This window comes from Ceratocystis lukuohia (genome assembly GCF_044167205.1).
Source record: "Ceratocystis lukuohia strain C4212 chromosome Unknown Supercontig2_pilon, whole genome shotgun sequence".
Lineage (NCBI taxonomy): Eukaryota > Fungi > Ascomycota > Sordariomycetes > Microascales > Ceratocystidaceae > Ceratocystis > Ceratocystis lukuohia.
The window spans coordinates 3,424,089-3,436,095 of NW_027263521.1; the positions used below are offsets into that span (position 1 = coordinate 3,424,089).

The 12,007-nt window shown below is 48.7% G+C and overlaps 1 protein-coding gene across 1 annotated transcript; it reads right to left on the minus strand.

Annotated features, from left to right (window-relative positions):
* Window positions 1–4,918: 4,918 nt before the first annotated feature.
* HOO65_020853 (Nucleoprotein TPR) lies at window positions 4,919–11,484 on the minus strand (the record flags this gene model as incomplete). Its single annotated transcript, XM_071006244.1, has 3 exons — window positions 4,919–5,667; window positions 5,735–11,140; window positions 11,202–11,484. The coding sequence occupies 3 exons, from the start codon at window positions 11,482–11,484 to the stop codon at window positions 4,919–4,921; spliced, it is 6,438 nt and encodes a 2,145-aa protein (XP_070861491.1).
* Window positions 11,485–12,007: the final 523 nt, after the last annotated feature.

A 12,007-nucleotide genomic window follows, 5' to 3' on the forward strand; every position in this document is an offset into this window, starting at 1 on the left:
AAGCGTAAGTATGTATGAGTGCTCAACTTCAGACGAGGAACTGTACACCACCATTATGACAAGCAACTATTAGCAAACTCCAAAAGCCGAATCTAATCCTTTATAAAGGTCGCTCTGAAAACAGTGCACAAAACGTCAGACCACCTGGTTACACCAGAGACGCTAACTATCTCTCGTGTAACTCCAGCCTGAGTTTTGGACCAGCCCCAATCCCTATTCGATGCTATATTTAGTAGGTAATGGCAAAGTACATCGCCCTAGTCACGATTTCTCTTTATGAACTTGCCACTGCAATAGACAACACTATCAAAGCACCACGGTATGGGGAACTTGCTCTCGGAAGCTTAGGAAAATACTGAAAAAAAAAAGAGGAGAGCGCCTAGCATGCACCCGTAGACAAGGGTACGGCAAACGAGAGCCTACGGCCAAGCCTGGCCTTTCCTTCAAACTGTCCCGCTTTGGTCTCTCTCTCCCTCCTGCTTATCTCCCTCCCCTTCCTCCCCCTACATGAATGCGCATATGCGCAGAGCATGTAGCAGGTGCGATAGATCCATATGTATATGCACATTCAAAAACTAGATGTATGCATGTGTGCATGTGTGCATGCAGAGCTAGACGGACCGAGCTTCTCAAGGTTATCGCATTTGATATTCGACTGTCGCTAATGGCAGGAAGTGCACACAAACGGGAAAAGAAAAAGCAATACCGGTGCCATTTTTCCTTTTATACACGCAAGTTGACAAGTTCAAGTGGAACTTCTTGCTTTTCTCGTCTCCTATATTCTCGTTCTTTATCCGCTCTTCCGCATCCTTGTACTTGCATAGCACTAGCAATAACTTGTTCATTTTTTGTCTCCTTTAGTACATGCCTAATCTCCTTCATTATGTTCAGGTTCAGCTTCTCCCCTTTTCATCCCCTTCAACTTTGCCCGATAATTATATGTCTTTTCAACCTTCATTTTTCATGTCGACGAATGTAAACCGCATTCTTGAAGTTATTTACAGCAACTCTTCCAGAACAACACAAGGACAATGAGCTGTCAAAAACGGTGAACCAAAAAAACGCAAACCAAAGCTGAAGTTGAAGCTTCTTTTTCAGCAAGCTCCCTGGTCCCTGGACTCCCTGGTCTTCGACTCTTCTTTTTTCGAAGTTTGGTCCCATGCCCTGCTGTCTCAGATTTTCCCATATCACAATGGTAGTAATAAAGCATGACATGGGGTACAATATAATGGAAGGATCCGAGATCCACACACTCCCATGTCTCTTCCCCCTCCGGATACTACAAGGCAGAGAAAGGCCTGTCTCGTCTCGCTGTGCTCTGCTCTTGTGGGGTGCCCGCTTATGGAAGCCACCGGAAGTGGTTGGTAGCTGTTTGGCTGTTGTTGCTGTTGTTAGGTTAGTTGGACTGTTCTCGTTTCTGTATTGCCTTTCCTTTCTCTCTTTCTATTGTGAGTTCCAAGTTAACCCAATTCTCCATTCTGCTGTTTATCCCCTCTCTTTCTCTCCATTTCCTTGCCTTTTCTTCCCTTCTCTTCTTTTCCCTTCCCTTCCTCTCTTCCTTCAAGTTCTTTGTCTTTGACCCGTGATTTTCTTCCTTGCCAGCCGGCATCCTGAAAAATTACGCTTGAGCCTCGTATTGCTCTAATCTCGCTGCCACTCTGCGGAATATACACACCAACTGAGCCCGGTCTTCATCGCTGTTCATGAGTGTGGGTCTCCAGCCCTGTGTGTGCATGTGTGCCCAAAATGTTTCTTTCCTTTTCTCCAAGTCTTTCACGTTTCTTTGGATGGTGGCGCTCAGCTTCTGCAACAAATTTGCTTATCCCGCTCAATAGCTTCAACACCGACTTTGGTTCACTGTTAACCGGGTCTACAATGTAGTTAAGTAATATGAGGCTTTGGTCCAGCCCAAAGCAGGGCGAAAAGTACTTTGCATAGATAGATAATAGAATGGTCTTGCATATCTCGCATATTCAACAGCCTCCTCAGGCAACGGTGCTGCAAGAAGGGCGTATATTTTGGTGGATGCATACGTACACATGTACCTACTACGTGTGTGAATGGCAGCTCGTGACAAGGTAAGTGTTTTCTCATGCTCCCCCTTTACACTCATCATTTTATCCAGGCTAGCTCTGTTGAGTTACAGGTTAGGCATACGTTTTAATTTATTTTGATTGATTGTATTTCCAACCCCAACTGCCTGAGTTCTTGTGACCCTCTCTCTCTTCTGCGCCGTTCTTAACGTCAGACCTTCCCTTCCTTTCTTCTCCCCCTCCTCCACCTCCTCAATAACAGGGGCTCTCCTCCTACCTGCTGCACAGGGGGGTTTGTTCAGATGGATCGCTGTCCTACAGCCGACTCGCTTGGGCCAGAGTTTTCCGGGGGGAGCAGAGAAAAATGTTCAAGTCATTCTAACAAAGAATACCATCGAATACTAAGCTACAAGGTACGAAAAATATGACCACAATTGGTCCTGCCAAGTCATCTTATTTGGCCTCGGCCTGTGTTCCAGGCCCCGTAGACTCAATTTTTTTGACCACGGCATCTGCACGGACTGCAATTCTGCCGCTACATTTGTGTAGGTATGTACGTACACTTGCGCATTCAGATACAACGTGTCTTTCTTTCGTGCTGTTGATACAATACGTTGCTGACAGAACAGGCTGAGATTCCTGCGATCCCTCTTTCTTATGCATTCTCTCATAACCTACGCTCCTCTTTTACCTCTTTAAGATTGTACTAATGCGTAGACTTTGAGGCCAGGTTAGGTTGCCGTAATTTCACGGATGCTGGCCCGGTGCATCAATTGCAACACACCATACCCACCGCCACTACTATCTCTGCAGGCAGGCAAAAAGAAGAAACGGTATGATGAATGCTCTGTTCTGCTCAGTTTTGACTTTTTGGGGGTCTCAGGCAAGACTCAATGACCAGCCCGTCTTTAGAAGGGCTCAGATTCGCCTCAAGACTAGCTCCCCGTTATAGAGCATTGGAAAAACAAGAAAGATGTGAAGGGGAAGGATCAAGCTATTCAACACTGAAATGGATGGACCTCAAGAAGGTTATAACGTTGTCCAAGTCAGACGGGATGGAGCCGTTGTTCCTTCGCAAGGAAAATCGCTGTAAGCTAAGGTGACCATTTTCAACTGTCTTGTTTTCTTTACATTTACTTCAGTGAGCGAGCCTAAGCAGGGTTGAGACGGGATATCCTACTCTCCCTCGCCTTGATTCCACACACACACACTTCACTACCATGTTTGCCCAATCACTCACGCTTTTTAGTTCCCAATTAATAGTCCGAACATCTAGCCCTGGCTTCGCGCTTCCACCAATCCAGCTCAAGCTACTGACCTACTAAGCCACAAGCCTAAGCCAAGCTTGAGCCTGGTACGCTAGAATAGGCAAATGGTAAGCGTACGAAGCGGGACATGAATTTCGAGCTTACTAGGGGGAGGACAAACATAAACCGGGCACGTGGAAAGCCTTAGTGGCTCAAGGCTAAAAAAAAAAAAAGGGCGTGCTGGCGTGGGAGAATGTCTGGGAGGACAAAGAAAAAAACAAGTCAACGGGTCTTTGACATGTAGATGTGTCACTTTTGTGTCAGAGCTATGTGCAAGCTGGTTGCAAGGAGGTATGGTTTGTTAGAGCAGATGGCAATGGTAGCAGCAGGAGTAGCAGTAGCAGTAGATAACAGCAGCGGTAGGTGTTGACGATGCTAAGACATTCGGTGAAGATAGTACATTGGGCTGACGAGATGGGTGTTGCTGACGTTTAAGCGGGCTTACGTATGACCTTTACCCATATAAATGCGCTGTATTTACATCAATAAGGGCCTATAGTTCTGCCCATTCGTATCTACGCAGATGACAGTATGTACAATCAAAATACATAGTGTGAATGAAAACAAAGCCAGGCCGCTTTGGCCGGCCTAGGGATCCAAGTGTATCAACTGGCCTGTCCATCCTGTATTGCAAGGTCCCAGGTTGTTGTCAGGCAAATTTTACCTAGGTTCCAAAGTCTAAATAGGCGTGCCTAGTCTCTAGTCAGTCAGTCCTCCTCTAGTTACCTTGCACACACACTGTTTACCTGACTTACAACTTTCCCCTTGAACCTAACAAGGGCCAAGACAACAATGATTCCCACTCAATGCAACGGTTATGCCCCAACTTTCAAAGCTGAGCCTCCACTACGGTCCCTATGTGTCGACTAATACGCTATTATCGCGGCCACGCCGTCGCAAATCACAGGCTGTCTCAGTTACATGCAGCTTAAGGGCGTAAATAAAGGACCCTTGTTTAGTTAAGAGATAAAGAACGCAAAAGAAAGGGAGGGAAGGTGGACAGGCTCTAGGGGAGAGAATACAGAAAAGAATTAAAAGGGAAAAAAGACAGTGGTGGAGGGTAAAAGAAACGAATTAAAAGAACAACAAAGCAACTGACGCCCTCATCCTTGTCACGGGATGGTCCGGGCCAGCCTTCGACTTCGACATCATTCTGTCCGTTCCCCTCTCTCTCCCTCCCTCTCCCCTCTCTCTCTTCTCTTCTCCCCTTCTCTTCTTTCTCCTTCTCTTCCTCAAAATACTCATACTCTTTTACACGCCCGCACACCCCCATGAGGAAACATACGGAAGTAAACAGACCATATATCCGTGTTATTATTACATATAAAGAAAAGAAACTGCAACGAGTTTGAAGTAGATGTAGCAAATAAACTAAAGGAAAAGAAACCAAGTCAATCAGACAAAGAAGGAAAATGTGACAATGCAATAAGACCATGAAAATGACGAAGAAAAATAAGAAGACACGCCAAGGCAGATAACTAGAGAAAAGAAAACAAAAAAATGACAAAGGAACGAGAAAAAAAGTGTCACTTTTTTTCTATCAACACACAAATACACCACTATACATCCACCTAAGCCTTAATGACCTGCATTACCGCCGCCTCGCACACGCTTGGCTCCTCCAATATTGCTTCCATCATTCGGCCGCTTAGTGCCAGCCTGGAAGTCCGGTGCTGCTGCATTCAATCCGCCTCGTTGGTGGCCTCCACCACGGCCTCTCATGCCACTACCACGACCACGCTGGTTGCCACCACCGCGGAGCACGGGGAGCCCACTGGTTCGTGGAATTTGCGAGACAGCAGGTGTGGGTAGCTGTGATGCAGTGGGGGCAGTTTGGCCGGTTGTACCAGCCCCAAAGCCCTGTTGCTGTTGGGCCTGTTGCTTTTGGGCTTGATGCTGTTGTTGCTGGTGCTGCTGCTGCTGCTGTTGCGTAGGGCCTGTAGTCGGGTTCGCGGCACCAGCAGGCTGACCTTGAGTAAGAGCCTGAGTTGTGATAGCCTGGCTCGGGACTGTCGCTTGTTGTGACACAGGGACACTGCCTGCAGCTAGTGTTGCAAAGGGGTTAACAACAGCCTTGACGTTATTAGTGTTCATGGTGGCAGCGAACGGGTTGTGAGATACAGCGAGGCCAGCGGAAGCTGGGCCGTTAAGTCCCGACGCCATCATAGGGCGAGGGAGTGACGGGTGAGGCTGCAAAGCCTTGGGCGCATTGGGTGTGGGAGTAGTCGCGACAGAGCCTTGTCCCAGGACTTGTCCGTTTGCTGCCTTGTTAATAGCTTGGGCAGAGTTTCCGAAAGATGGGGTTTTGCCCTGTGCTTGGAGAGAGGCTAAAAAAAGAAGCAGCGTGTTAGTTATACATGTGTTCGTCAGTATTAGGCTCAAAGAAAGGCTTACCAGGGGTTCCATTAGCCTTGGCTGTGGCCGATGCCGGGGTTCCAGGAACCGAGCCACTAGCAGCTGTAGCAGTAGCCCGGCTAACAGGCGGAGGCCGAGAGTCCTTCACCACTGCCCACACCTCAACTACCGGCTTCTGTGGCGTGTCCTTAGAGGCAGCTTCGACAAGGTCTAGGCGATGTTGAGAAATGCGTAGCTTGTTTTCCTGCATGTTGGAACGCACGGTGCTCTTCTTTGCTTCCATCAATTGGCCCTGCTCACGTGCTTGGGCAATCTTCTGATCATATTCTGCCTTGAGGTTTTGCTCCACCTCTGACTTGACCTTGGCACTCTCATTCGTCACCTGTTTACGGAGATTGTGGCTCATGATGCTGCGTAAAGTAGTGTTCTGGCTGAGGAAAGATCGCATCTCCTCATCACCAAGTCCATTGATGTGTTGCAGAGCAGCCTCAAAATCGTGAGTACCTTCAGTCTTGATCTTGGCACCATCGCTCTCTGCAGCAGAAGTCGGGGCCTGTGCAGAAGGGATATGTTGAGACACCTTGACAGGCGACATGCCCTCGGCGGAGCTATCCTTATGCTCGGCTTCCCAAATAACACGCTCTTGGTTCAGCCGCACTTCAAAGTCTTCTTGAAGCTTTTGCTTAGATTCTTTGAGTTTATTGTTGAGAGCTTCGCGCATCTTGTCGCTGCGAGCCTTGACCGTCTCATTAATCTTGGTCTCAATTTCCTCTAGGCGTTGCTTGGCATCAGCAGCCTCCTTCTGGGCAGCACTAACACGCTCCTCAAGAACCTTCTTTTCTTCCTCAGACAAAGTCTGACCGGAGACAAGGGCGGGAGCCTCTGTGGGGGCAGTGTTAGAGCCAGAAGAAGCTGCCGAAGCTTCTACTTGCGCTGTCAGATCAGAAATAGCTCCGGTAGCAGTCTCCAGCTTTTGGAGAGCATCGGTACGCTCCAACGAAGTGGCCTGGAGCTCTTGCTTGAGGGACTCAAGCTGGGACTCGGCAGTTGTCTTGCGAGCAGTGACCTCAGCGAGCTGTTCAGTGAGAGTGTTGATTTGACTCTGAAGCGAAAGAATCGTCTGCGCAGCGTTAGAATCACCAGCGCTATCAACAGCCATAGCCTCGGAATCAGTGGTTGTGGGTGCAGGTGCAGGCGCAGGGGTGGGTGTGATTTCAGAAGCGGTGGCAGCTTGGGCTTGAAGCTGCTGTAATTGCTTCTCGTAGTTGGCAATATCGGACTGGAGCTGCCCAATTTGTTGTTGGGACATCTCTAGACTAGCCTTGGCTGAAGCAAGCTCAGCAGTGACAGTGACAAGCTGTGCTTCGGCTTGGCTCTTCTCAGAAAGAGCATCATTCTTCTCAGATGTGAGTTTACGTGAACGCTCTTTAGCCTGGGCAACAATCTTCTCCCGAGTCTCATACCACCTGGCCTTTTCTCCTTCTAGCTCGGCAATCTTGGCATGTAGAGGGTCGCTGCTTTCCTTATGCGCATTGCATTGGGCTTCGAGCTCTGTAATCTTCTGCTTGAGCTGATCCATTTCAGCAGGATCCACGCGGCCATACTTGGTGAGAATGCCTTCGGTACGCTTCTGCCAACGGTCACGATCCTCTTGGATTTGCTTAATCTCATCCTCAAGGTATGTCTTCTGCGTGCGAAGATCTTCGATGGTCGACTCGAGGGGGGAAAGTTTACTCTCAAGGTCCTCAATCTTGACATTCTTCTCCGTGAGCTGGGCACGCACAGTCGTCAATTCATTGCGGAGAGTAACACTGCTTTCGCGGTAGAGGTTAAGTTCGTTGAGCTTGGCCATAAGATCTTGGTGAGAAAGAGAAGACTTATTGGATTCGCTCTGGGATTGACGCTCTTGCTCAAGCTTCAGACGAGCATCGTCAACCTGAGATTGGGCGTACTCGAGCTGCTGTTGTAAACGCTTGGTCTCTTGCACCTTGAGATCAAACTGCACTTCAGCAATTTCCTTTTCGCGGCGGAGATAGCTGTTGAGCTCACGGAGAGCCTCAACATCGTGATTTGCAGCAGTGCCAGCAGCAGCGGTAGTGTCACTGGGTGTAGTCTGGCTGCGGCTTTGCTGAAGGGCGGAGATTTGGTTGGTGACGGAATCCAGCTGCTCGTGCAGGATCTTGTTTTGCTGGTTGAGATCCTCGCGACGAGCCGCCAGCTCATTAATCTCGCGCTCCATTTGAGTACGGCGCTCCTCCCAAGAAGCTTGGCTCTGCGAAAGGGTAACTTTGGCAGACTCGGCATCAGCACGGAGAGAAGCAGCTTCACTCTTGACCTGGTTACATTCAGTGCGCAGGCTTTGCACCAACTTGGCAGCCTCGGCATGCTTAACCAGTTCGACCTCGTAGTCTTGTTGAGCCTTGGCAGCAATGTCAGCCTGGGCCCGAAGGTCCTGCTGGTGGTACTTCTTCTCCTCGCTATGGCGCTCAGCCTGTTCCTTAAAACGACTGATCTCCTCTTGCAAGATAATCTTCTCATCCTCGAAACGACGAGTGAGTTCACCTTGGGAATCGCGAAGAGATGACAGTTGGGTGTTTGAGTTGGCCAACTCGGAAGAGATCTCTTCAATACGCTGGAGAAGCTCCTTGATGTGTGCTTCCTTGTTGGCAACAGACTTGTCAGTCTCCTGTTGCAAGATTTCAACAGTAGACGTTAGCTCCATAAGACTCTCCTCGGCGTTTTGACTAATTTGCTTGTACTGTTCGACCTGGGCAAGTGAGTTTTCAACCTGCGCCTGGGCCAGCTCAAGATCGCGCTTCAGATCGCCAATCTCATTCTCAAGATCAAGAATACGTTGTTCAGTGTCCTCGTCGTTGGTTGCCGCGGCTTCCATAGCCATTCCAGGTCTGGGAGTGGGGCGAGGAGCAAGGCGACCAGCACGGTCCTCGGCATTCCGAAGGTTAATTGAAAGCTCATCGACGCGAGCCTGAAGTTGGTCACGGGCAGTCTTCGCACTGACGTGATCCTCGCGAGCCTGCGAGAGAGACTTGCTGAGATCGTCAATGCGCTTTTGAGCCTCACGATTGTCAAACTCCTTTCGAAGCTGAAGTTGCTTGTTCTCTTCAATCTCCTTGTTGAGAGCATGTTTGAGAGTGGTGAGCTCAGACTCCAATGCTTCCATACGAGTCTGGGACTTGCGGCGGTTTTCTGCTTCGGCAAGATCCTTCTCGTTAAGCAGAGATTGCTGGCTAGAGAGGAGGTTAGAAAGACGAGACTTTTCTTCCATAAGACCTTCGTTATCTTTAGTGAGGCGCTCTTGGATATCTTTCCACAACTTCTTCTCAGCCTTGAGGTTGGCGGCCTCATTACGCATGCTCTCAAGAAGACCACGAGATTCAACCAGCTCCTCGGCAACTTGTTGAGTACGAATATCCTGTCTAGCAGCAACCTCGGCGTAGCTCTGATTGCGTTTCTGTACTTCAGCCATCTCACTTTGGACGGCAACGTAGTTTGAATGTAGCATCTCATAACGCTCGGTCTCAAATCTGAGCTGGCTGGAAACCTTGACAATCTCGGATTGGAGCGAGTTCTTCTCAGAAGACAGTTGACGAATCTGATTGTTGAGTGTCTCGCGAACCGAGGTCTGCTCTTCTCTGAAATTGTCAAAAGTGACCTGTAACTCTTGGATAGCAGATTTGGAAACCTGCTGGTCAATCTCGCGACCAGCCCCTCCGTTAGTTTCAATGCTAGCAAGAGGCAGGCGATCTTCCTCGCCCAACAGAGATCCGAGTTCAGAAGCAGTAGAACGTTGTTGGAGAAGACGACGGAACATGTCACGTTCGGACTTGTAACTCTCCATGGTAGCCTTGAGAGATCTAGTTTCGTCGGTCATGTATTCGAGCTCTTTCTGTAGCTGTTCAACTGCCTGGTGGTCCTCAATAGCTAGGTTCTTCTCAGCAATAGCCTCTTCACTCTCCATCTTGTTAACTAATTCACGAGTGAGGTGTAGAAGCTCTGAGTTCTTTTGCTGGAGCTCCTTGATATCCTTGAAGACCACGAAGCGTTCCGTGACATACTGGTTGGTGTCCGACATATCGGAGAGAGCCTCCTCAGAGAGGACACCCTTGGAAAGCTGCTCAAAGCGGTCCTTTTCTTCGTTGGTGAGTTGGTCAACACCGGTTTCCAGAGCGTGGATGTTAAACACCAGCATTTGAATCTGTGTGCTAAGGTCGCGGAGCTGCGTGCGAAGGATCATGGCCTCCGCCTGTGCCGTTGACAAGGCCGCCTGTGCCTTGCGAGAAGCGCGAAGTGCATTATCACGGTCTGCAAAGTTTTCAGTAGACAATTGCGACATTCTTTCCAGCTCAGCCTTAACAGCTTCGTTTTCTTCCTGAAGCTCGTTAATTTGTGGAGCCTTAGCCTCAAGAAGAGCAACAACATTGTCAAGCTCATTAGTCAAATGTTCGTTGCGACGCTGCTCAGACTTGAGCTGTCCCTTAACCTTGAACAACTCCTCGACAGCCTGCGTAGCAGTAATTCCAGCACCTCTACGCATCGACCCAGGGGTAGCAAAAGGAGACATGGCACGGCCTAGAGTGTTGGCGCGGGGAGTCATGGGCGGATCATTAGCGGCAGGCTGGTCGAGACGAGCCTGCATCTCATCGATTTGGGATTCTAATTCGGCAATCTTGGCTTCAAAGTCTGCGACCGTCTGGCGCTCCTTTTCAAGCTCGACGCGGATGGTATTTGTTTCATTTTCGTAGTTGTCGCGAATACGTTCCTTGTCAAGCTCCATTTCTTGCAGACGATCCTGGTGTTTTCTGGAGAGTTGATCAGACATGTCGACAAGGCGGCGCTGGTTTTCAAGCTCTTGTTTGTAGCTTTCTTCTGTACGAGCAAAGGACTCCTGTTGACGTTGCATTTTCAACATAGTATCCTCGGCCTTGGCCTGGGCGGCATCGAGACGGTCACGAAGCTGCTTGCCAGTTCGGTTCAGAGATTCGATTTCAGCACGAGCATCGTCGTTTTCACGCTGAAGCTCAGCAATACGGGCGCCCTTTTCTTTGCGGTATTTAAGGGCTTCGGCGCTCTTGGTCTTGACCTCGGTCTCCAGCCAGTCACTGTTCTTCTGTGCAAGATCAAGCTGCTGCTGCAGCATCTCAGCACGATACTTTGCAGTGCTCGTGGCACTTTGAGCAGTCTGAGCAGTCTGCTGCAAGAGAGAGACCTCTTTGCTCAGCTGAACGTTCTTTTGGTGTTGTTGGGCAAGTTCTTCGGAAAGCTCCTTTTCTCTAGAGCTATGCGACTCGAACAATGCCATATTCGCACGGCTAGACTCTTGAAGGGTTTCGACCCGATCGCGCAGGGTTCGTATTTCGGACTCGGCATCGGCGTAGGTTGATTTGAGGGCCTGAAGCTCATTCTGTAGTGAGAGACGAATTGTCTCTTTTTGATCAGTTAGCATCAACAAAAACCTACAAGATACGGGAGACAGAGATCAACAAACCTTCTTCTTTAAGCTTTTGGTTCAGGGTTTCAACCTCTTTTAAGGCATTGTCAGCCGTAGCCTTGAATGCCTGGCATCGCGATTCAGAGCCAATAACAGCATTCTCAAGCTCAATGTCAACGCGGATTTTAGAAGAGTACAAATCATCGAACTCTTTTGCTTTCACCGCAACAGCTTTCAAGAAAGCGACAGTGGCCTCATCGGAAGGAAGGGCGTCGACACTGGTCACCGGCAACCCGAGATGACCAGCAAGATATGCTGTGTCCACAGCGGCAGCAGCCATGATACAATGTCAATTCACCACAGCTGGGGTGACATGGAATCAAGGGTAGCGACGGGGTAGCTCAGACGAAAGGAAGTCGATAATAAGGTCGAGAAGGTAATAAAGAGCGAACGGTGTAAAGATCGTGTGTTTAGTTGATGGAATTTGGTTGCGACAAGATGTTGCGCAAGTAAATGAATGGAAGAGCGACGGCTCTGTTAAGGGTGCTGCTTAGAACAGACACTTCACAATTTGATTCAATTTCGATTAAGCAAAACGGAAAAAAGAGTAAGTAAGAAAAAAAAATCAGCACGCGCTTTTTGATGCCAAGTAAGGGAAAATCTACAAGGGGTCGATTGTGAGGCTGATAGTTGATTGATGCCGGAAAAAATTAGAAGTTGGAATAGTCGACACCAGAAAAACACCACGAAATAGAAAAAAAAAAAAAGCTGCGATAAATAGCGAAGTTTTAACATAATCATAAATAATAAAAAAAACAGAAACCAAGAGCCAGATGCCTGTCATCTTTTGGGCCAATAGAAAG